We start from the raw sequence: 24,462 nt of genomic DNA, 5'->3' as shown, positions 1-24,462 counted from the left end.
ACTTCTTTTTGCCGACAATTTAACAGTAAACTCATCCTGTAGCGCGCTCTTAAGTCCACCCCAACTTGTTAGACCCTCTTGACTATTTACGAACAACTTAGCCGCTCCTGTCAACAGCTGTCTACCATAGATAAATTTCTGAAGATCATTCCATTGTACTGTTACAGCAGTACCCTCAAAGTCTGAAAGCCATTCTAATACATCCTTTTTGTTGCTCCCATCAAACTCTGTCAACGAATCACGAATATCTTTTAAGGTGAACGCCATTGTCACTTCTCTCTCAACTTCTTCAACTTCGCCTTGAATACTGGTATTAGCTTCTGAATATAAGGATTGCTCGTTCGTGTCTAAATCAAAATATGAAATTAATCTCTCTCTTAATTCAGGTTTGTTGCCTTTTACACTTAAATTCAGCTCTTTTAACTTTTCTTTTAACCCTGCGACGGTCAGTTCGGTGATCTCGTTATACAACATGTGTAAAAATATTGATTACAAAATAATTTAAATTAGTGTTTAAATTAGATGTTAGTTTATATGATTACAAATATTCTAATTCCTCTTTGTTGAATTTTTCTTTCTTACTTATTTTCCAAAACTCGTAGTTCGTCTTTTCTTATTTCTCTTTCTCTAATTCGAAAATTTTAAATCTTATTTTCCAAAATTTTAAATCTTATTTTCCAAAATTTTAAATCTTTCTTTTCTTATTTTCAAAATTTTAAATCCTCTTTTCTTATTTTAAAAATTGTAATTCATTGTTCTCTTATTTCACAACTTTTAGATCATCTTTTCTCTTTCCAAAATTTTAAATCTTCTTTTCTTATTTTTAAAAATTGTAATTCATTGTTCTCTTATTTCACAACTTTTAAATCTTCTTTTCTTATTTTTAAAAATTGTAATTCATTGTTCTCTTATTTCAAAACTTTTAACTATTGTTAGTATTAAAAATAAATGTACTTGCGATGTAGCCCTGGTTATTTTACGTCTATGTTGTCCGTTTCTCGTGATCTTCTTTACGCAGTTGTCTTCTTACGCGTTGTCTTCTTTACGTCTTAGCTTCTTCTCACTCACACACACACAATGTTGGATGGATGATGCCTTCTGACTGTGCATGTAGTGGTGAATCGGGTCGTCTCGTCTTGATCTGGTACTCCTCGTATTAGCAGCCACTCTCCGAGTCCGATCTCTGCTCCAGGTTACTTCTTGGCTTGCCTGAATGATTGGATAGCGCCGAATCCAAGCAAGTTTAATTTTTCTCCTCGTTTTGTCCCTCTCTGAACAAATTTTTGTCGTCTTTCGTCTTTTGATGCTCTTCGTGTTCGTCTCTGAACAAATTTTCGTCTTTGGGAAGTTGTTCGTCTTTCAAATATTTTCGTCTTTGTTCTTGCTTTTCCTCATTTTGTTCCTCTCTGAACAAAATTGTCGTCTTTAAGCGTTACTCATCTTTTCCTCTTTGTTGTTATTTCTCATGTGCTCGTCTCTTTTCTTGTCGGTGGTGAAATTAAAGCACGCATTTTATTTTGTCTCGCTTGCTCTCATGTTTCCTTATGTTGGCGTCACTCTTGCAATTACGCGCGATTTCTTCATAAAGTTTTCTCTCTCACTCACTCTTTGTTACACTCCCGGTTGAGCCCCCAAAATGTAGGAAGGCTGAGTCCACTGGACCAGAATAAAATATACACTTCACACCACTTTGCTTTTATGTATGTATCTTAGCTTATCATTTTTATTTAATTATTAATAAAAGAAAAAGAAACCATCTTATTGAACACTTTTAATTTCACGAGACCAACACAACCTCTCCGTCCAGCAACTCAAGCTCTTCTCTCTCCCTCTCCGATTTACCATCTATCGATATCTATCCTACTAATATCGTTATCGGCATTCCGATAACATTAGAGGTTCTCACGCAATCCTACATACATATGTACATATATACGAATGGTTTAATTGTTACAAGCTATATATAACACATGGACCTCTTTGTCTTACTTTAGATGACTTGAAATGGAAGTGTTCATGTGTCTAACATTAAGTTTGATTTTCAGCTCAGTTTACACACTTTGATTTCAATTACAAAGTTGCTCGGGTGGAACAATAACCGAGAACTGTGAACCAAGAACCTTTTGCTCTCAACGATATAGAAAACGCCAGCTGCAAGTTTTATGCAGTGAACAAATTGCATTAACTCTACCCTGCCAACCCATAGTTTGCCCGGCAAACACCTCATTCTCGTGCTCAAGTAAGTGGGAGTGAAGGGGCTAGAAGAAAAAACCTTGACTCAAGTTACAAGCCACAAGTTGCATGTTAGCAGCGCGTAAATTTTTTTTTGTTTATAGCCTCGAACGGACAGACAGATAGGCAGACAGACAGACAGACAGAGAGACAGACAGCTAAGGCAATGGTAAAGTTTTATGTGCAACCCAGACAACAAATGGCCGAAGTAAATTTTTTAATTTATTTTCAAGTTGAATTGTACAACGGAAGTGTTTAAAATCGTAAAAGGTTCGGGCACGCCTTGCCTACTTCAAAGCAATTTACGTGTAATTAACGGAACTTTCATGTTATATGAACCCCAGTTGAACATTATCTGATAAATGATTTATAAGCAAAACATCTAGCATCTACAAGTGACCTACTCAACATATTCAGAACACTAAAGTCGCAGTTCTCTAAACATCCCAGACGCCAAAGCATAAGCAACATTCCTCAGACACCAGAGAAAAAATAGCCAAAAAATAAAAACTAGACCAGACTGAAGGGCATTAGCCACCTTCTCCAACACACACAACTCCAGCTTTTGGCCACATAAAGTGTCATTAGTTCGAGTGGAAGTGAAGAAGCTCTGATGCCAATGTTGCCATTCCTGAAGCTGGGACAAAACGATGGCAAGTACATTTGCCAGATTACATTCCGCTAGCCGAGCTAAGCAAATAAATGCTTCAGCGTAAAAATATGAAATTATTTACTTGGCAAAAAAAAAAAAAACTCAAAGAGAATTCGCAAAGAATTCTAAAAGCAACGAAAATTTAATACTCTTAATAGAAAAACCAATTCCAACAATAAATGATCGTTTGCGCAAAAAAGTATGCTACTCTTATGGTAAAATCTGCATGAGTTCGTATTTCTAAGTCCAAAGATTTAAGATAGAATTATAGGTGGAATGAAATCACAATGAAACCAAATGGATGTCTTTATTAAGATTACGGATTTCTAACTACATTAAGAAAATTAACTACGATGTTAAGAAAAATTTGTTTGTAAGTCCTTGTTGACAAACACATTATCATAGCTAATATACCAAATTCTTTTCTGGGCAATGTTGTCTAGAGTATACAAAGTTTTGAAAAGTCTGCCATAAATGCTGATTAACTTGGCTGAGCAACTTTTACTTCTGCAATGGCTGCAGTTAACTCGACTTGCAGTTGTTGTGCTGTTTATCTTTTCCTTTTGTGGCTGCTTTTTAATATTGGCACTAAGTATGGAGTGTATCTATAGACATGGTTAAATACTATCAAAATGTCGTTGGACCATTCAAAATGAAGTGGCAACTTGTTTGTTATTGTTATTATGAATCTATCTCTTTCTCTGTGTTGTATCTTCATCTTATTTTTTTTTTTTTTTGATTGTGAATAGTTTTTGGAGTGGCTTGAATATTTCTTTTAATTAAAAAGCAAATTTTGGACTGGCTCTCTGTCATTAGACTGATTGAAAAAGCGGCCACTAGACGACGAAGACGACGACGACGGTGGCAAGTAAGGCAAGAGGGTTGAAAGATTTTGAAGTAAGCAATTTTCGCAACTGTAAATAATAAATAACTGCATACCGTGTCGATTTTTAAGTGCTTCTTGGGAAATCAAATCAGAAAAAAAGAAGGAAAAAACTAAAACTACTGCCCAAGCATAGGGTTCTCGTCTCTTTGGCTATACAAATAAGCACTTGAGCCACGAAATGTTTGGAAAATAACCAACCGCATAATGACCACGCTACTGAACCCCAAGACTCCTCCCTAATGACTTTCAAACGTGCATTCATATACCAACACAAGCATATTTGTATATAGCATGCATACATAGAACATAGAAGGCCGAAAGCATGCACTTAGCCTTCCCCCTATTATGGCCATTTTTAATCACAGACGTGAGTATTATGGTAACTTTGAACGCAGTATTCCCAATGGTTTCAATATGCGTGAGAGTGTATAAGTGACTCTTTACTATATTCAAAGTGTAAGAATAACACGAATAATTCAATTGCAAAATATATGACTTCCTTTTTCGCTTAGGCTAGTTTAAAAATTTTATAAACTTCATACAGTTTTCTTTTTTTCGATATGTGTATAATGGGAAATTCAGTAATGTTTTGGTATATTTATTCGTTAACCATTCTACCTTATCAAAACTTGTCAGAAATCAAGTCAAGAAGTAAGAAAAAAAACGACCCAAACAAACCATACAAATTTATTCGTCAGCAAGGCAGGTAAGAACGAAAACCCTATACTTTCTAATTATTTATTTTCCCGAAAATTTGTTTTCTATTTATATTTTTTCTGCAGCATTCCGGACATTAAAAGCTATTTACAGATGTACCAGATGGCAATAAAGCGTTTGTTAGAAGAGCGCAAATCGTGGCGCAAAAATCACCCATTTGGATTTACGGCTAATCCGAAAAAAAATTCAAATGGCACATTGAATCTGATGATTTGGCAATGCACTATACCTGGAGCAAAAGATACGTTCTGGGAGGGTGGAGTCTATAAGATGCGGATGATCTTCAAAGACGATTATCCCTTATCGCCACCAAAATGTGTTTTTGAACCACCAATTTTTCATCCAAATGTGTATCCATCGGGGACTGTGTGTCTTTCGTTGCTCGATGGGGATGGCGATTGGTGTCCCTCTATAAGCATTGGCCAGATATTGTTGGGCATCCAGGAATTGCTACAAAATCCAAATATCGAAAGTCCAGCCCAAGCCGAGGCTTACAATATCTATATAAATGATAGAGCGCAGTATCACAAACAGATAAAGGCCCAGGCGACTGCTTCGGTACTGTAAAAAGCAGAATGAAGAATCCCACACACACACATACACACGTATTGCATCCCGTTTCATGAATTTACACTGCAAGTTTGGCATTTAAATAATTTTGTGTCGATAAAATTTTCATGTTACTTAAAATTTATGTATAAAAGGACTACGAAGCATTTCTTTAACATGATCAAATTGAATTGAATTGAATTACACTGCTTTAAAAGCAAAACAGCTGACATTACAACAAATCAGTTTCGGTTTGAATATACATGTATTCCTTGCCTCAAATATGCAGTCCTTGGTGCCGGTAATAATTTCCGGATATGGATAAACTTTTGAGGGCGTTGACCAGTATAAGACTCCGAATTCGCTAGTCCAACATTTCCTTGGAAATGGATTGAATTGAAGGACTGCAATGCAATGACCGAACAGTACATTGACTTCTGTCTTAGATGGTTTATTTGGCGATTCTATTTGACTTGACCAAGACTTAAGAAATGCAAAGAAAAATCAAAAGACAAGCCTATAATATTTTCCTTTTCATGTACATTTTTACCTAATAATAGCCTACTTAGCGAAGTCTTTGGCATTGGTCTAAATGCGTAGCTTTAACTGTATATGTGTGGCTGTGTGGGTGTGTGTGTGTGCGTCAGCTCCTTATTTATTATTTAACAGCAACAGCCTATCATATCGCATGTCCTGGGTGGGCGTATATTTTCCAATTTTCAATGTCTTCGCGTTAGAGCCGAAAAAGTTCGTTTCCCATAACGCGTCTTCGGCTTTTCCACATTATTTTTATCTATATTTCTTGATGGTTGGCAGTGGGTGCCCGTTTTCTGTTACTGTTTAGTAGCTACCCAAGACACCTATTCATTAAATTTTGTTACACTGAGAAATGAAACAGCTGCTGTATCACGCATTTCGATTCGCAATTTTGTATACAAATTGCTTCAAGAAAATTGCCAAAGATTTGTTTGCTTAATTGGCAAATATTTTTGGTGACAAGTTAAAAGCGAATTGTATATTTTTTTGTGTCCTTCAAGATGTTCCTCCTCATTCTATACAAGAATCGTTAAAGATAACGCCAAGATGAGTTAGTATGTATTCACATTTCCAGTGAAGTTGAGTTATCCAATAGTAAAACTTCGTTACTTCAGGGAAAATTTCATGGAAAGTTATAGTTGCTGCATCAGACAAAGAAAGATAACATTGGAATATTGCATAAGATTAGATTTTAGTTTTGAAAATGTACGATTCAAACTAAATCAAGCATGGACAGTTTTTCAGGAGAATCATTCAATACCCAAATCTAATCAAATTTTTGAGATATATTTTAACCCTTGAGTATACTAAGTTGAATCCACAAATGATGGCTATTATTCAATTAAAGCATTCGCTTTCAAACTTACTGAATAACTTTTTATTAAATCTCTTCCATATAGATTGTTAGTTCAATGGCTTACCATTTTATTTAATTGTTACTTTGCTGCATAGCAACCTTTTTATTTAAAAGAGAAAAAACAAATTTATACTCACCTCAATCGCTTCTATGGCAAAGTGCAAAAAAAATTTCCCTAACTCTGTGCCATAAAATATCCCTTTCAACTAAACAGCCAGTTCAGTGCCGCAAGAGAGGCCCGAACAGGCACAACAGTCACGGAAAGCACATATATATCAAATTTAACATTTATATATCCAACGACTTTTACGACTTAGTATCTACTAAGGTTAATCAATCCATCTTAGTGGCCAACATATGCAATATATTATATTCAATTAGAGCTTAACATAAACACAATAAATATTTAGCTTAAAACTATAATGCAATTGATGTGGAAGTTAGAGTTCCGACAGTGCATAAAATTCAAAAATTCCCTTGATAACTTTCTCAAAACTCTATGGGCAGCAATTTAAACTCCATAATTCAATTGACCTCCGGCATTTTCTAACAATTGTGTTTAGACTCAGCAGGAAATGCCAAGGCAATTAAACAATCAATAAACACAACATCGAATACAAATATACGAAAAACACACAGCAAACTACCAACGACAATTGAAAATTTACAAATCAATTATAAACTGCAAATGAAATGCAATTCGAACGAACACTAGAAATAAAAACAAATTCAACTCAGGTCAATGTTGGTCGGAAAGAAGAGAAAAAATGAAGCAAGTAAGTCGACTCGTCGACTTGGGTATACCATACACCTGGTGAAACAAATATTTCAAATTTCGAAGACCGAATGTATGTCTATTAAATTGTTTTTACATGTCTTATACTATGTGCTATCTCGCTCACTCTACAAACACACGAGCACTCTAGCGCCGCTACTAGCCAACGTCCAATTCTGGCCTTGTGGACCGCGTAGTAAAATACGTTCATACGCATATTTTACATGTTTCTAGTCCGATTTCAATAAAATTTGATAGTTTGGTAGAAATAGATAAGATTAATTATTGTGCCGAATTTGAATGCGATAGTCAAAAAACTACAGGAGGAAATCGGTTTTTTCTTAATTATGGGGGCGGAAGTGGGCGTGGCAAAATGTTTAAATAGCCAATATCTGCGCGTCTATTAAGCTAGTCTACATACTAAATTTGATGTCGGTAGCTATCATAGTTTTTAAGGAAATCACTTTTATGTAAATTCCGGGGGCGGAAGGGGGCGTGGCAAAAAGTTTAAACAATTAGTTTCTGCGCGCTAACTAACCGAGCATATAAACCAAATTTGATGTCTCTAGCTGTCATACTTTTTAAGAAAAACAGTTTTATGTGATTCCTGGGGGCGTAAGGGGGCGTGGCCGAAATTCCAATTAATGCTGAACATGTGCATACTACACGAGTATACATACCAAATTTGGTGGCTCTAGCTCTTATAGTCTCCGAGATCTGCGTGTTCATACAGACGGACGGATGGACGGACGGACAGACGGACATGGCTAGATCGACTCGGCTGTTGATCCTGATCAAGAATATATATACTTTATAGAGTCGGAGAAGCTTCCTTCTGCCTGTTACATACATTTTGGCGACTTTAATATACCATTTCACCCTATGGGTGTATGGTATAAAAATAATTTTTAAATTTTCATTAAAATGCCAGAAAACATTGAGCAAACTGTCTGCAGTTGTTTTATGTTTTGCAATGGCCCAATGGTTACGGCTACTTCGACTAGTCCGGACTCCACACTTCCATGCCAAGCAATGACAGTGAGTTGAAAATCAAATCAACTTTCTGGGACCACAGACAGAAACCTCCCAAAAACTGAAGCGCTTTTGCTTGTGGGTTGCAGTCGACTTTGATGTAATGCCTGAAATTGAATTCAATTAATACGTTTGTAAATGTCATCACAGAAAGATACGTAGTCAAAGTAGGATAGGCATTAGGAAAGAGAGAGAGAGAGAGTGAAGCTTATAGAGAATATTGAAAGAATAAAGAAGCCTGCATATTGGCAGTTTAACTGGTGCCCCAAAAGGTCCTACGAAAAGACTCAAACGCAGTGTGTGGACTTGTTAGAGCAGTTCTCATTGGTTGATTTTCGACATTTGTGTCAAGCTGTTGGGAAATTTGTATCTGTTATGCCAACTATCTGTAGCTTCCCTGCCGCAATTTACCTTTTTCATTTCCTTTCAGTGATTCACACAGACAAAACGTAATTTAGGTGTCATCTTACAGAACTTATTTTCTAATTAATCGACAAAACGGATTTAATTGGCAAGAATAGCATATTTGATGTAAGAGAGAAATTTTTAGGTCAAACATAATCGAATGGGCTTATTTTAAGTTTTATGTCATAGATTAAAGTGGAAAAGGAATTGAAACCATGAAAATCGTTTCTCTAATCTCTAATCTACTGTCGTATCACATCTGAAATTTTGAAATCATTACTGTAGAATCTAAGTAGTCTTAGATAATAGATATGATATTTAACATCTTTCAAGTATAGTTATGCAGTTATATTTAATTCGAATCAACAATTGTGAAAAGGAGGATGCAAAAATGTGCAAAGGGCAATCGTTGAATTATAGAAAAATTGTCCTTTTACTCTAAAAATCTCTTGGTATGTCCTTTTTTACCTCTGTTCATTCGAAAATTTGAAATATGCCTTTCAAATTTCTTTATTTCTTATGCATAGAACATTCCCTTTATACGCATTAATGGTCTCTGTTCCTTACTCTTTTCTCACTAACTCAAAAAAAAATTGATTAATTATCCCCTATATTTTCTCGTAAGCCTAACTATGTATGTCTATCAGTGAGGTGTCTTGAAATGAAATGAAAAATCTCCTCTATAAGCTCTATATGGAATTTAACAATGGTTTTTCATTCAATGCTAAATTCAATCAACTGTTTTAAGAGTCCATGCAACGTGCAGGCAAACTTTACCCAATGAGTCCCAATTATTTAAGCCACAAAAATTCTACTCAATTGCCGTATCGTCGGCTCGTTAAGCAGAAAACCCAAAAATGATATACGAAAATTGTTTCGGTTGCAATTAATTTATCGCACAAAATCGCGTAAATAATCAGAAATGGGATCACAGCAGATGGTTGTGTCAAATAGCATCGCCGTCATCATCAACATTATTCTGACCTGCTCTTTATATGAACGTTTTTATATCCTCTAGCCAGTGATTGCGGTGAGTTTTCGAGGCTTTGCTTAGGCCTCGATACTCGTTTCCCAGTTGCTAGTCATGAAACAATAATGTCCACAAATTGACGCCACAAGCTGTTGGTTCAATGTGAGAGCATACACTGACACACACGCATACACTCATACACACATACATACATACACCGAGCATCTAGTTGCGTCTGTGGCACTTCCTCTGTAGCGCCATATTGAATTTGTGCCTGAGCCCGAGCCTCAATTGGAACCTCAACTCTTAGCTTTATGACAGAGGAGGAGAAGTGTGGGGTAGCACCCTCCCTCTCTGTTGTTGTTTGTTGGCTTTGGTTCTCTGTTTTTATTTGCCTGCTTGTTTTCTGCTGGTTAGCTAGCTGATTTTCAACCCAAAAACCCTTGTGTTACCCATCCTTTGGTTGATGTTGCGCGTGTTGCTAACGAAAATACAAGCAAAAGCAAACATATTGGGGCACAGGCTTCGATTCCCTCTGTTCCTGATCCACTTCACCCACCTTCAGTTCGTTGACAAAAGGGGCGCGCTACAGTGGCCTGGTGGACGGCAACTTGTTGTTTAAAATGCATTGTGGGGCAACTCCTTCCGGGTTATAGATTTGTGTGTTGTTGATACTACACACATGCACATGCACATGAACACACACACACAGACGAACAAATTTCCATGCATTTTCAAGTTGACGATTATCGAGATTGCAAAAACCGTTGCCTACTTTTCAGCTTTGGCATATTCATAACGTATACGCACTGTATGCCATTAAAAATTTAAGCCAGTCACTAAAAATTTTGGGAATAAATATTATTCTTCCTAGCCAAGCGCATCCATATGCATTATTTTAAGTATGCAGAGTCCCTGCGTCGAATAAAGAACGTCTGCCAAAAATTTGGGTCAATGGGTTGACTAGGTGAAACGATTACGAAAGTCGAGTTATGACCCTTTCTATGACTTTCCTATATACTAACGAGTTAAATCGTTTTAACTTAAGTCAAACATTGCAATTAAGACGACTTGAGGTCAACCTTCTAGTTTTATTATTCAAATCTTTTAGCTCGTACTCATATTCCAGACTTTTAATATAACCTTGCTTATTCGAGACTTCTAATAGTTTAAAAGTAACATAGAAATTTCCAAAAAAGTGGGTTAAAATTACAAAAACATATTTGTTTTATATACAAGTAAGCAGATCTAAGTTTGGAAAAAATAATATAATAGAGTGCCGTGTATTGCCTGTTAATAACTAATCACATAGCCAAAATGAAATAAGTGACTGCAAGTTGGTGAAAAAATGATTTAATTTACAACAGTTTTTCATTTGGTTGCTGTCAGTTACTGCCATCAACTTCATATCCAAATGATGCCCAATTAACACAACTACAAACACGTAAAATACATCGCCATAAAATTTGCATGACCTGGCCATCTATAGCAATTAAAATTTCATTCACAATTCAAAACACAATAAAACAATTTGTGGCATTGGACAATTTTAACACAAAAAAAAAAAAAAAAAAAAACGTAGAACAAAAAACAACAAAAATTTATTATCAATAAAAACTAAACAAAATTAAAATAAAAATATCTACAACAAATAAAATGCGGTTAAACGCACTCACAGACAAACAATGCAAAAATAAAATAACATTTTGATATAAAAAAACATAAAACAAAAAACAAAAACACAATGTGAATAAAATAAAGTGAAAACATTTATTCAAATCAAAGCACAAGCAAAGCATCAACTAAACCAATCTGAAACTCCTCCTCACGCACTTCATCCTTACTATGCCATTCACACTTGTTACAAAGTGTTTTGGCTTTTATACTTTCGAAGAGAGGAATATCCACTTTGTGAAAAGATAAAAATAAGAAAGGAAACAAGATATACATATATAGAGTCTAGATTCTTACTCAAAGAGGATCAAAATTATGGATATTTACTGATATTGATTATTCTGCTTGAACTAACTAAAAAAGAAAGGATTACTCCTCGGAGGTTAGAGGGTATTTTGAAGTCGTTGATTGACTTCAATTTTACTTCATGTGTTTGCTCATTTTTTGTGTTACTTTTTTTCAGATTTTTTTTCTTGTTTATTTGTTTGTCCATGTAATCGAGTCAATTGTTTCCGCTCCACCGATGAGGCAATCGACTGCGTCTCTTTTTATGGGTTTGGGGCTATGCTTTTTTATGGTGTTGGTATTGCCAGCATCCGTCGAATAAAAGTTTCTGTTGTGTTTTTTTCACTTGGAGGCGTATTTGACAAGGGTTAATAAGCCTGCGGAAAGCTGTCGTTTTTCCGGCTCAGATGAGGCATTTGAATATTAGATGGTTTGTTAGACTTCCGATTAGGCTGAAACAAACAGAACTCTTGCAAACTAATTAAGTTACTTTAGATGGCAAAGGCGTTAGGCATATAAAACGAATCGAAATGGTTAATGAATTTAATTATTATTAATATAAATGGTTAAATGTTATATAAATATACTGCAATTTGATAAATATTCCTGCCCAAAATTAAATCATACTATATCTAGGGTTATCATGTGAATTTCTGTTGCAATTCTTGCTTAAGAAATCCAAAGAACATGCAACTTTTGAGAAGCTGTAATAACAGAAAATTATCTTCTTTGAGGAATAATAATACAAGTGTGAATCATGGAATCACTTTCACTTTTAAGAGCCTTTAAGTGGCAAGGCCAAGGCAATCTGCTCATTAAAATTCCCATTGGCCAATTGTGCTGTGCCACAAATTTTCGCATCTTATTGTATCTGGCAAGTATTTGGCATGCTTAACGTCAACTTACCGAAACATAATTAACCCTTATTTGTACACTTTATGGCCCGCACAATAAGGCCGGGCCCCATTTAAATAACAAAAGGCAAAGAACACAACAAGATCTTGGCTATTGAGGCCCATTTGTTAATTGGAAGTGGTTGGGAGTGAAGCTGGGTTGGGAGTCATAAAAGGCGCGAAATTGTCTGAGGTGGAATGTTGAGTGGCATCTGCAATTCACTGTTTTCTCCGACTTTTAAAGAAAATTTACCGGTGATGGCCTTTTAAAGCTGCTTACAATTTGGCCACAGTGCGGGCAAGCCGCTTAACTTGCATAATCCAAATATCTGGCCAGAACGCAGACCGAACGCTTAACCCTTTTTTCCCATTTTTCCTTTACGTTTTTGCCTTTTTCGGCCATCAAAGTTGAATGGGTTAGTGCGTGTCTTATGCGGGCAACGGTCATCATCGTCATCATCGAGTAGCCAGGAAACAGGGAATGAATTTGCTTGTAAGGTCATAAAAATTCAATAGTCCAGGAGCGACAGGGGGTAGGGTAATGTAGGGGTAGCAAATGGTCACCCCCTGATAGAGCTTTCGCAAAATAACATTTATTGTGACAAAGTGCAATGACTTGGCATTGAAAATGAAACTGGTTTTCCACCCTTTATAATAAAGATTTCATTTTTTCTCTTCTGACATCTGTTATAATTCTCAACTAGTTTTATAAACTTCCATCTATATCAATTCACAGTTATTCCACTGAGAGCATCAACAACCTTGTGCAGTGGCAACATCGTAAGTAATGAAGTGTTAACTGAGCTGCGATTATTGCTAGTTGAAAACTTTAACCAATAACTCGCCCAGCTGTTTGTTAGATCCATTAGGATTTTTGCTACAGCTGAGGCAATTTTTTAAGGCTCGCAAGGGCTCACTTATAAATAAATTTCAAATCAACCAAAAGAGAATTAATTAATAAATTAATTTTATTAAAATTTAAAAAAATTAAACTATTTCAATGAATGTAAGTGTGTATGTGCCGTCTTCAACTTCAATTCCCTTCCCTTTATGTAAATCTATTATTCCCTTTCTCTTTTAGTCTTTTTCTTTCTCTTCTTCACTGTGGAAGTACTCGAAATTTGTTCCAAAGATGAATAACCTGTCGAAGTGGAGTCACGACTTTGGCTATATGTATGCAAAGGTTTTCGTTTTAGCCAGAAACGTAAAACAAAATGTAGTTCGCCCTTTAAAGCCACCATCGGAGTTATCTGTGCAAAAAGATGTTCACTTTTTAAAATATTCAATTAGTTGCAGATTATAGTTAATAAATTACCCTCTCCTTGACTGCTATCCGCTGAACATGCCGTAGGAATTCTCCTATTCCTATAATGAATGCCACAATTACGCCCACAATGAGCACCACAAACAGACCACCCACAGAGTCCATATCGAATTGCCCATCATCCCGGGCAGAGGAATCACTGGTGCACTTGGTCTCATTGGAATTAAACCAATTGGTTCGCAGTTTATAGAGTTCCCCTTTCTCGCTCAGCTTCAATATGCCCACACTAAGATTGGAACGGAAATCGGCATCTAAAAAATGATTAAAAGGTATTAATATTTGAATAGCAATTAGTAGTTATGATAGAAGTCTCAGTACATTCTATTTACTCATTCATTCTAATGTTTTTTTTTTTTAAATTTCAAACTCTTGAACTATAATTCTCCTCCTGGACTACTCACTCAACGGCACAGCAATTCCATAATGTTTTTCGCCAAAACTTTCACCAATTTGTGTCAATTCACAATTTCTTTGGACGTAATATTGTAGATTAGTGGTTTCCATGAGAAAGGCATATGTTCCGCGGCTCAGTTTGACACGATCGACACCCTCTTCATTGTTTTTAGTGAATGCATCTGGCTTAACCGAAAGCATCTTATTCCAGGCCATACGATTATCCGTGTCATTCGATTCGGAAAAGTACACCGATGTGGCCCCGCCACGTATAGTACCGAACTGTACTTTGTTCTGATCTATTAAATCATGCAACGACTCAATATTTCCAGTCATTTTCGATGAGGTAATAAAGGCAGCCAATTTGGCAATATAAGTCTGAGAGATGAGCAAAGCGAAGATCCACCAAAAAGCTGTTAGAAGACGCATTGGTAAGCCCCTATAGAAACAAAAATATTTTTAATCATTATTCCAAATTCAAAGTTGTTAACTAAATACACTTACCTGGGTAATAGATCACAACCCTGATTAAGTATGGAACCAAGGACTAACCACATGGTATTATGCAAATGCCAAATATTCTCACGCACCTGCTCATGGTTTTCATTCTCGACAGGCGGTTCCCATTCATACTGATCCATCCGTCCAGCCAAGATCAATGCCACGGCAGTAATCATCATGGCAATCATTACATAAAGCCATACTTCCATGCCGTAGGGATTCAAAAATGCATAGATATCTGCTTGGGGAGGGGGTTCTTTGTAGGACAGAATGCTAATGCCCAATTGCATGAAGGGTACAGTGAAATCTACCACAGTACGACGAGCCTGAGTAATGGTCAAATCGCAAATGCCAATCTGGGCATTCTATTAAAGACATAAATATATTTTCGGTCATTCTTTTTTTGTTTCTTCTTTATGGCACTTACATTATCAATTAGTTGCCTTATTATACCATCCCATTCATCTGTTACAGGATCGTAGCTTCCATATTTGTTATCCGGCACAGGCTCGAAATTAAAATCAAAGTTACACTCTTCGGCCAATTTGTACATTAAATCCACGGCATATCCTTCAAAACGTTCGTTTCCCTCGTAGTGCACACCCTCTGGTTCCACTCTAAAGAAGTCCCAGGATACAGATAAGATCATAAGTTAATCAAATTTTAAAGCAAAGCTACTTACTTCCAACTAAAATAGGGTTTACCCACTCGTGTGGCCACAGTGTATCGAACTTGTTTTTGTGAGAAATCCTCTTTTATCTCTTGACGCCTCTGCTTTACTGCCTGAGTGGAGTTCTCTTTGATTGTCTCAAAGTCCACAAGTTGAAATTCTTTATTCCAAACATGAGTAACACGATCAATAAGTGGATTATACACCTCCAAATTGAAATCATCCCGTTGACCGTCTTCATTGATATGCAAGCGTTGTGTCTTAAATGGAGGTTTCACTTGCTTGGGCGAAATCTTTAAACAACAGCAATAAAAAGTAATGATTGTTAATTAATTTTCTTTAATTGTACGTACTTCCTTCATTTGTTGTATTAAATGAGGTCCTGGCTGCCAAAAACCACGTCCACAACCAAATTCTGGCGTATAAAAGCCAGTCCTTTGACTCATTTGTAAGAGAGCATTGTAAAATAGAACCACGGCGTCATATATCAATTGAGTTCTTAGTGAATCAAACTGCAAAGTCGTTATACAATCAATTTGCCATTATTTATAGATGGCACAAAAAATAAGTCTTACCCGAGTATCAACTTCATTGTCAAATACATCGATCTCATCGTGCAGGGGGGGCGGAATGTACGCTCTGATTCTTATAGCAGCCACAGCTACAGTAAACTCACGTGAATAGAAACGATCTATGCCACTTACATGGGTATCCAAATTGGTTAGAAAAAGATGCTAAAATTCCAAGTAGTTAATTATTTTTCCAATTTTTATCTAACTGCTATTGTTAACTCACATTAAATGATCCCGTCATATTGAAATTAATCGAGGCATTTATCACATCCACCATTATATCCGAGGGACAGTCCAAGAGCACAAATTTCTCACGTGCATTGTTTATCCTTTTCCATAATATGCGATAGTCGTCACCGCGTTCAAATTCCTGCAACTTGATGCCAGTTTTATGCAATTGTTTCCAAGCAAATACATGCTGAAGGCGGGAAAGGTCTAGGGGAATTGGTTTAAGGTGGAATGAGGATACGATTTTAAGTAGTAGTTATAAGTACTCAATAGTGAATTGTGTAGTAAATTATAACTACTATCTTATAACTACGGTTTATGCAATGCATATTTCTAGAACTCAATCAATTGAAGTTTATTATGAAAATACTCACGCGAATTCTTCTCATAGGCAATGGTAAATGATTTCCAATCAAAGTCCTTACTACTCAATATATCTGATAGAGCATTCGATAATATTACCTCCATGGGTGCCACATTGACAGTTTGCTGACGGTTCATACGTTCTCGCGATGTTTGCTGAGGATGCCAGTCGAATTGCATGTGAGGTATACCCGTCATATTACAGAGTACATCGACAATGTCTAAACAAACGAAGAGCGAGAGACAATTTGGTTTTACATATTTATTTATGTTTAGAATGATTCGATGAACAAAACAAAATATACAATAGAAAACGAAAGTGCCGAGCAAAACATGGAAAGAGATGAAAAAAAAAGTATTCGCCAAAAATTTATTGGCAAAGATTAAAAAAACGCGGTAAACCGTGTCTTTCGAAAACATATATATATTTTCGGGGTGTGTTGACGTTTATTTACTGCAAAAAATATTTGGAACATAATGTTTGGCTGCCCATTTTGATGGCTAACATGTGTTTGTGTGTGTGTGTTTGTGAGTGAGGATGATCATTAACGAGGTTAGACTAGAAGGTAAATTCTCTTTGATCGCTCTCCCTCTTCTTATACTAGATGAGAAGGTACATACATACATATGTATGTATTTATATTTGTATTGTCTGGCCAGACATAATTTTTTAATGACGCCGAAGAAAGCAAATGATTATAAACTTACCGCTGCTTGTCTTTGAACTTGGTCCAAAAATAGCCACGACACCATTACCAATCAAGTCACAAGCTAATGGGAATCAAAGAAGAAAAAAAACATTAATATATATACATATATATATATATATGGGGATATATGTAAGTTATAACAAACTCACATAGATCTTGCAGTAATATACTATCATCCACAGTTAGAAAGTGTTTGATTGGTTCGACTTTTAAAGCTGGATTTATGGCATTCACTTCAGCGATCACAATATCAAAAGCTTCGGACAATACCATTTCCGTGTCAAAGAAAATGGCACCTACAAATTCCAAAGAATATATAAATAAATGTGTCTCAAGTATATATTTTGATATATACAAATTCCTCACCAACTTTAACCACCAACCCATCATCATTATTTGCTTTGCCCGAGAGAAATAAAGTCACAAAAATTAGGAACTGTACCACACACATATCGGTCATCTATTTATATACATTATTTCGATTTTAAATTTATAAAAAATGCGTCTACAGCTAATTGTTTCCAGTTCTTAAAGCACTTCACTTTCTCATCTATATGGACATTAAAATATGTTTATATATATTTTTTTATGATGTCTGTCGAGTTTATTTAAAAAATATTCGTGTATATATGTTGACGATTCCTCCGGATGCGGACCAGCGCGCTGTTCACGAAGTACTAAACAAGAAAAATATGTTTTTTGGAAAAGCAACCACCTCCCCGATGACACGACAAAGATAGATCGCTCAGAGAGAGAGAGAGAGAGCGCGTGGTTTTTGGGGCAGGGAGCAGGAGAAGTATTTCTCCTTCGCTTTGTGGATAACAAAATAACCAATACGCAACAAAAAGAGCGACACCAAAGACTCTTCTGCATTTTCCATCCAGAGTGTGCCCTGAGTATTAGCTGGAAATGAGCCAATAAATAAGAAAAAGTTAATGTAGTTTAAAATTGGGAATAACAAACGCCCACATTCTATGTTAACTGGGCTATGGAAATGGCAGACAGATAATTATGAAGAATACGATTTAAAAATTGCCCCACAGAAAAGTCAAAAAAAGTCTTTCTGATTGTTAGAATTTTAAAAGAGGCAAGAAGAAACTAGAAATTAAGGAACTTGGTCTCTAAATACTTATGAAACATATTCATTAGAGAAAGTTTTCCATTAAAAGAACTCTCGGTTAACTCAGATCTAATGGAAAACAAAGAACGATTCCCTTTTGATTTTCTAGCATTATCATCTTATATCAGATAGTTTTACACTCTCCAGAATACCCTATAAATGGTGGGGCTTAGATAGCCACTTATACATTTACATTCACTGACCCTTAAACAAAAATATAATGCAAAAAAAATGTTATATTTACTAAAAGGTAATACAGAAAAAAAATAATTTAACAAAGTAAGAATTTTTACAAATTTATTCAACTATCAAAAACCAAATTATTGGCATGGCCTTTAAGATGCCGTTTTACTACGAGTTTTTTCCTTTGAACTGCGTCGCGAAGTAGAAGATCTTCTTGATGACTTATCGCCTCCACTGCTGCTGCTATTGGATATTCTCATGGGTTTCTTGCCCACCCAGAACTTGAGAGCGAATATTAGCTCAGCCTTCAGAGCTTGCCAAGGCGTCACACGTTCCTCAACGGCCACATGCTGAACATTGAACAAGAACTCAAAGATGCCCACAACAACAGCAGTCAGGACACCACCAGCAAGTACCAAAAACACGCCACCTAACTCGATGATGGACAATTCATCGCCGTCCACCTCATGGAAGGAATCGCACGTATTAGTCTCATTTTTCCACCATTTGTTTTTCATTTTATACAGTTCACCCTTCTCGCTAAGCTGAAGTATGGAAACACTTAGATTTGTCCGATAATCAGCACCTGGAGATGTATGCAGTTAGTATTGCTTTTATCTCTGGTGTATTCAACTTACCCAAGGGCACTGCTAGGCCATAGTGCTTTTCACCGATCTGTTCACCAATTTGCATTAAATTGCAGTCCCGTTCAATATTAAATTGCAAACTAGTTGTCTCCATGAGAAAAGCATAGCCGCCCTTCTCCTTTTTGACACGAGCCACACCTTCTTTATTGGTACTTGTAAATGCGTTGGGTTTGAAGTCCTTCATTTTATTCCAGGCACGCTGATAGTCGGTATCATTGGACTCAGAGAAAAACAATGAAGTACTACCGCCACGCATGCTACCGAAATGGACATCATCCTGTTCAATCAGATCTCCCAGACTAGTTATGCTGTTCTGCCATTTGTTACTTGTCAAAAAGGCAGCCAAATTGGCTGTATAGGTACTTAGCATCATTAATGCAAAGAACCACCACATGCCGGTCAGAATGCGCATTGGAGGACCTCTAAGAAATGAAGAATATATCACTTTTTTGGCTAAGGTTTAGTAAGCTAAGCTTTCAAATTTGTTCACAGAACAAACAGCAGTACTAAGTTAGACTACAGTTATGATTTGGTCAAGAACCTACCTAGGAAGTATATCACAACCCTGTTGCATGATAGACCCAACCATTAGCCATGTACAATTATTCACATTCCATATATTCTCTAGCTCATCTGGATCCACAATTGCCGGATTTGGTGGCATCCACTCACGATAGGATAGCCTGCAAAAAGGAAAACTGATACTTGAAGTCAAAATGAAGTCAAAACTGCTCACCTGGCTATGAAAACCAAAGCCAATGTCATAATAAGCTGAGCAAAACCCATGTAGACCCATACTTCCATGGCGAATGGGTCAAGGAAAGCAAAGGGATTCTTGGGCTCCGGTGCCTTTTTATAATGTAAAATACTGATACCCAACTGCATGAAGGGCACAGTAAAATCCACAACAGAACGTCGAAGTTGGGTAATGGTTAAATCACATACGCCAATTTGAGCATGCTTTTTTGGAAACGATTTTCAAACGTTAAATATGGAAAGGCATTTGGAAAAGCTGAATTTTCACTTACATGATCGATAAGTTTTCTTATGATACCATCCCATTGTTTGGTTTCTGGATTATATTTACCATTACCATTGACGATCATGAATTCATAATCAAATTCCATGAGCTCGGAAAGTTTACTTATTAAATCCACGGCATAGCCTTCATATTTTTCACGCCCTCGGAAATTTTCATGATCAGCCCTGAGCAGACAAAAAAGAAATATTAAGAAATTATCTTATTTACAATTGTTAGAAATACCAACTTCATCATGAAATAGGGCTCCTCATAGTGGGTAACAACTGTATAGACTTTACGTTGTATAGAGAAATCGGGTGCGGTTATGGAACTTTCAGTTTCCAAAGTTATCTTACGCGCCTTTATACCATTTTCCGGAGTCCAGATCATTAATGGTTCATTCACCGTTGGCTTATAGATTTCCAAATTGAAATGTGTACGTCGTCCATTCTCATCGAATTTCATGTTTTCGGTCTTAAAATGAGGTTCGACATCATCTTCTGATATAGTTTTCATTTCATGCACTATAAATGGACCGTATACCCATGGGGATAAACTACCACAATGTCTATCAGGTGGATGATATGGTTGCATTGCTGATATAACATTTTTGGCAGAATTTGCAAAAAGAATCACAGCATCATAGATAAGTATGGGCAGCATAGTCTGATTGCCAAGTATACGCTTTAAATAAACTAAATTGTTAGAGAGAATAACGTAAAACAAACACTGACTTACATCCACTTCTCTAAAACGTGTCTTCTTTCTCTCAAAAGGATTGGGATCCGTAAGTTTCAGGCGTACTGAAGTTATATTTGCCTTGAAGTCCTCATTATATATATCCTTCAATCCCGAACTATGTGTATCCAGGTGTGTGAGAAACCAATTCTACGGGCATACAAATGACAAATTAACTGAATGGATTATATGTTAATATTGATTTCAACAACTCACTCGAAAGGGTCCTTGTAGTTTGAATTTAACAGATATCTTAAGCAATTCCTTTAAAGTTTGAGGCTCACAATCTAAAATAATATGATGCTCGTGATATGTTTCATCCGCTTCTTTCCATAAGACTCGAAAGTCCTCTGCATAGTCAGCCAAATTTCGCAGCTTAACATAGTCACTGTTAAGGGCATATATATTTATTAGATCCTGAAAGCGAGCCAGGCCTGTAATATATTATTTTATAAAAAAAAAGATTAGAGGAACCGAAAATGAGAAAGGAATATCAACATGATTAAAAGTTAATAATTAAAAAGTATTTTTCATTACAATATATCTCATTGCCTATTACTTGAATTGGAAATTAAAAGACTGACCTAAATGGTTAAAAAAAAAATGTATTTTTCTACATACATATACATATCTTCCCATTAAAATATCACTCTATTTAGAATAATTTGATCAATGGCCCCAAATTATTCGAAAATATATGTCATCAAGAGATATTTCGCCATACTTACCCTCAGGTGTTTCATAAATGAGCGTAAAGATGCGCCATTCATAATTTGTTTTGATGATTTCAAAATAGGCACGAGATAATACAGACAACGTGGGTGCCACATTCACCGACATCTGATGATTTAAATGCTCCTGACGTACAGCCTCCAACTTAAAATCGTATTCTATATGTGGAATGCCGGTGGTGTTTGCTATTTGCGCTACAATATCTATCAAGGAAGACAAACATATGTTTTTACTTTGTATATATGTACATATATGTATATATGCATATAAGTTTGTGTGTCTGTATATGAACGACGATCGTACGTACCACTAGCTGCCTTTGAACTTGGTCCGAAAATAGCAGCAACGCCATTGGAAATTAGTTCACAAGCTATACACACGGAAGATATTCTATAATTTATAATATACTCATATAATCGAGTGGGTAAATCTACTTACCAATTTGCTGTAGCAAAAAACTATCATAGGTGGGCAAAAAACGTTTATTGCTGACGAAACGTAATTCGAAAAACTTAAGATTATTAACCTCACGGATAGCCTCATCGAAACTAAGTTCTATATCTTTCTCCTCTTCAAAGAAAATGGCACCTGAAGGCAAAAAAAAAAAAAAAAAAACAACAACATATTGCTCACAAAACATTTGTTTTCCTTTTACTTGTTTTTTTTTGTCTGGTTGGACCTACCCACTGTGATTTCCTCACGCCTATCAGCGCCAAGGACGTATATGGATTTCGTAATGATTAGAACATAAATGTAGACTGGATACAAATGCATTTTTCCAAATCAAAATGCGTGTCCATATATATATGTATGTATATAGTATATTCAAGTAAAAACACTCAAAACTAATTGAATTTTCTAAATGCAGCGGCCATTTCGTTAGCTACATATGTAAGTATATAGAATTTAGCACACACACAGACTCACAAAATTACGTTAGCCAAGAAATATTTTCAAAAAATATTCAAAAATACATATAGATATTTCTTCCGCTTTCTTTATTTTTGCGGTCCAGTCTTGGAGCGCTTAGCACGCACACTGACTGTCCCACTGACTGTGAATATTTGAATAAAATTCTCATCTTCTCTCTATATACTAGAAATACTCTCCTCTTTCTGCATATGTATATATATCTCTCAGGAGAGATTTCGTTGCTGTGCTGTCATTATTTATGGCGCTTGTCCATGACGTAGGCGGCATCCACTAGTCTGGTCTGGTCCGGCCTGATCTATTGCCATTTTTCGTAGTGTTTATCAGGGCTTTTTCGAATTGTGTGCCATATATTATGATATTCGTTTGCTTTTGTTTGGTTTTGGCAGCGTTTTTGATCTCAAAAGTGCCTCTCAACGGTCGTGCTTTTGATGTTTTCTAGTGATGCGAATGCCAGACTACTTTTTGATTTTGCTTTTTCGCAGATATTTTTCGTAAAAAAGAACTATTAGATCAATTAGATTGATCGAAAAAGATTGTTTTTGAATAGAGTTTGCAAAGTATCTTAAGTCATCTTATGAGTATTAAGTTAAGCTTGAAGCTATCTTAGATTCCTAAAACTAAGTAAAATACCTAGAAAAGCTTTTAGAAAGGCCTAAGTTAAATAAGAGATTTATTTTTGGCTATAATCCTTTAAAATTATGAGACTTGATGTTAACAATAATTATTTATATATAAAATTTCTTTTTGCTAGCTTTTACATTGTAATCTTCCAATTACTGAGAGATAGTCATCAAACTTAAATTATAGACAAATTTAGAAAGATACTAACATAAGATTGAACATATTTCTCAAAATTATTATCTTGAATTTAATTTTATTGTGCATTATTTAATTCATTGTCCATTCTGCCGCCGTACACGATGATCGTATAAAACGGCCGATCCATGTTTTGGCGACTCAATTTCCAAACACCTGTGATCACCTCTAAGGATGCGTTTTTCAATCTTAATGATACAATTGTCACCCTTGTGTTTGAAACATAAACCAATTTTGCACCATGGTAGATTTTTAAAATTATCGGTATCATTATAATGAATATCCCTGTATTTCCAATTTATAAAACTAAGATCATGTTTACAGGGTTCAATGCGCTGACGACCAGCAATTATGTGAAACCAATTTCGTTCTTCAAGCGAATCGCCAGACTTGAACTGACGTAAGCTTTGCTCGTAATCAATATAAGCAGAAATATTAAGACCCTTGGAATTACGGGTGCATATGAAAGTAATAGTCTGAAAAAGGATTTAATTAATATCATCAATTGATATTTGAACTTAATCTCTTACCAATATGTTTTTCATAACATTGCATTTCTCGCGTTCAGCCAACGCATTAACGGATCGTCACTGCAATTTAGTTCACTAAATAAAAAATCCGCGCGCAAGGTTCGTGTTCTTAGGGTCTAAAATCACAGACCCTGAGAAATTGATCCTCTGACATTATAGATGTCCCTGCAATATCACGATGAGGCACTACTTGTCGAATCAACTGATAATTTGCCAAGTATCTCTTGTCGTTTGTGGTAATAAACGAGTTTACATAATCGGCATATGCACTTGAGATATCCTTAGGTCTAAAAGGGTCAAATTTTCGGCATATAATAAACGATCATACGATTGATACTTGGCTGACGTTTAATCAAGGATAAAGACGGGCTACTAGCCGTCAAAGTTAGCCCACTCTCGTTCTTTTCTAACTGTGATGGAATATTTCTTAAGTAACGTTTCTAATTTATACCAAAAGTGGAATCTTACCTTTCCCATTGCAGTGGGAATAGACAAATCCATGTCGTTCAAAAAACTCT

The 24,462-nt window shown here is 35.9% G+C and overlaps 4 protein-coding genes and 1 non-coding gene across 6 annotated transcripts; 2 read left to right on the top strand and 3 right to left on the bottom strand.

Moving 5' to 3' along the window:
* The first annotated feature begins 4,372 nt into the window (after positions 1-4,372).
* LOC137580938 (SUMO-conjugating enzyme UBC9-like) lies at positions 4,373-5,222 on the top strand. 2 transcript variants are annotated; one of them, XM_068295087.1, is made up of 2 exons: positions 4,373-4,476; positions 4,553-5,222. In XM_068295087.1, exon 2 carries the CDS (start codon positions 4,581-4,583, stop codon positions 5,052-5,054), a length of 474 nt encoding a protein of 157 aa, XP_068151188.1. In that variant the 5' UTR covers positions 4,373-4,476; positions 4,553-4,580; the 3' UTR covers positions 5,055-5,222. The 2 variants fall into 2 exon arrangements, with proteins under 2 accessions (XP_068151188.1, XP_068151189.1); XM_068295088.1 differs by having other exon boundaries at positions 4,454-4,472.
* A 7,999-nt stretch (positions 5,223-13,221) lies between these two features.
* Positions 13,222-13,376, top strand: LOC137581589 (U4 spliceosomal RNA). The gene has a single exon (XR_011033198.1). It is a non-coding gene; the product is annotated as a U4 spliceosomal RNA (small nuclear RNA).
* Positions 13,377-13,487: 111 nt separating this feature from the next.
* On the bottom strand, positions 13,488-17,675 carry GluRIIB (Glutamate receptor IIB). Its single transcript, XM_068295495.1, has 13 exons — positions 17,591-17,675; positions 17,374-17,520; positions 17,223-17,285; positions 16,526-16,735; positions 16,147-16,358; positions 15,927-16,085; positions 15,705-15,863; positions 15,364-15,644; positions 15,109-15,298; positions 14,685-15,046; positions 14,189-14,619; positions 13,779-14,038; positions 13,488-13,713 (listed from the first exon to the last, which is right to left on the bottom strand). The coding sequence occupies exons 1-13, from the start codon at positions 17,673-17,675 to the stop codon at positions 13,525-13,527; spliced, it is 2,748 nt and encodes a 915-aa protein (XP_068151596.1). The 3' UTR covers positions 13,488-13,524.
* Positions 17,676-18,679: 1,004 nt separating this feature from the next.
* On the bottom strand, positions 18,680-22,677 carry GluRIIA (Glutamate receptor IIA). The gene is made up of 12 exons (XM_068295071.1): positions 22,349-22,677; positions 22,104-22,253; positions 21,973-22,035; positions 21,662-21,868; positions 21,150-21,367; positions 20,934-21,083; positions 20,443-20,879; positions 20,203-20,380; positions 19,911-20,134; positions 19,720-19,857; positions 19,166-19,596; positions 18,680-19,113 (listed from the first exon to the last, which is right to left on the bottom strand). Exons 1-12 carry the CDS (start codon positions 22,437-22,439, stop codon positions 18,680-18,682), a joined length of 2,721 nt encoding a protein of 906 aa, XP_068151172.1. The 5' UTR covers positions 22,440-22,677.
* Positions 22,678-23,491: 814 nt separating this feature from the next.
* On the bottom strand, positions 23,492-24,445 carry LOC137580737 (cilia- and flagella-associated protein 299). The gene is given in 6 exon segments (XM_068294854.1): positions 23,492-23,890; positions 23,945-23,991; positions 23,994-24,054; positions 24,057-24,231; positions 24,311-24,354; positions 24,413-24,445. Coding segments are annotated over 6 exon segments (759 nt in total).
* Between the last annotated feature and the right edge of the window lie 17 nt (positions 24,446-24,462).

Source organism: Drosophila tropicalis, unplaced genomic scaffold (genome assembly GCF_018151085.1).
Source record: "Drosophila tropicalis isolate 14030-0801.00 unplaced genomic scaffold, ASM1815108v1 contig_845, whole genome shotgun sequence".
Lineage (NCBI taxonomy): Eukaryota > Metazoa > Arthropoda > Insecta > Diptera > Drosophilidae > Drosophila > Drosophila tropicalis.
This window is presented reverse-complemented; position numbering and strand designations above follow the sequence as displayed.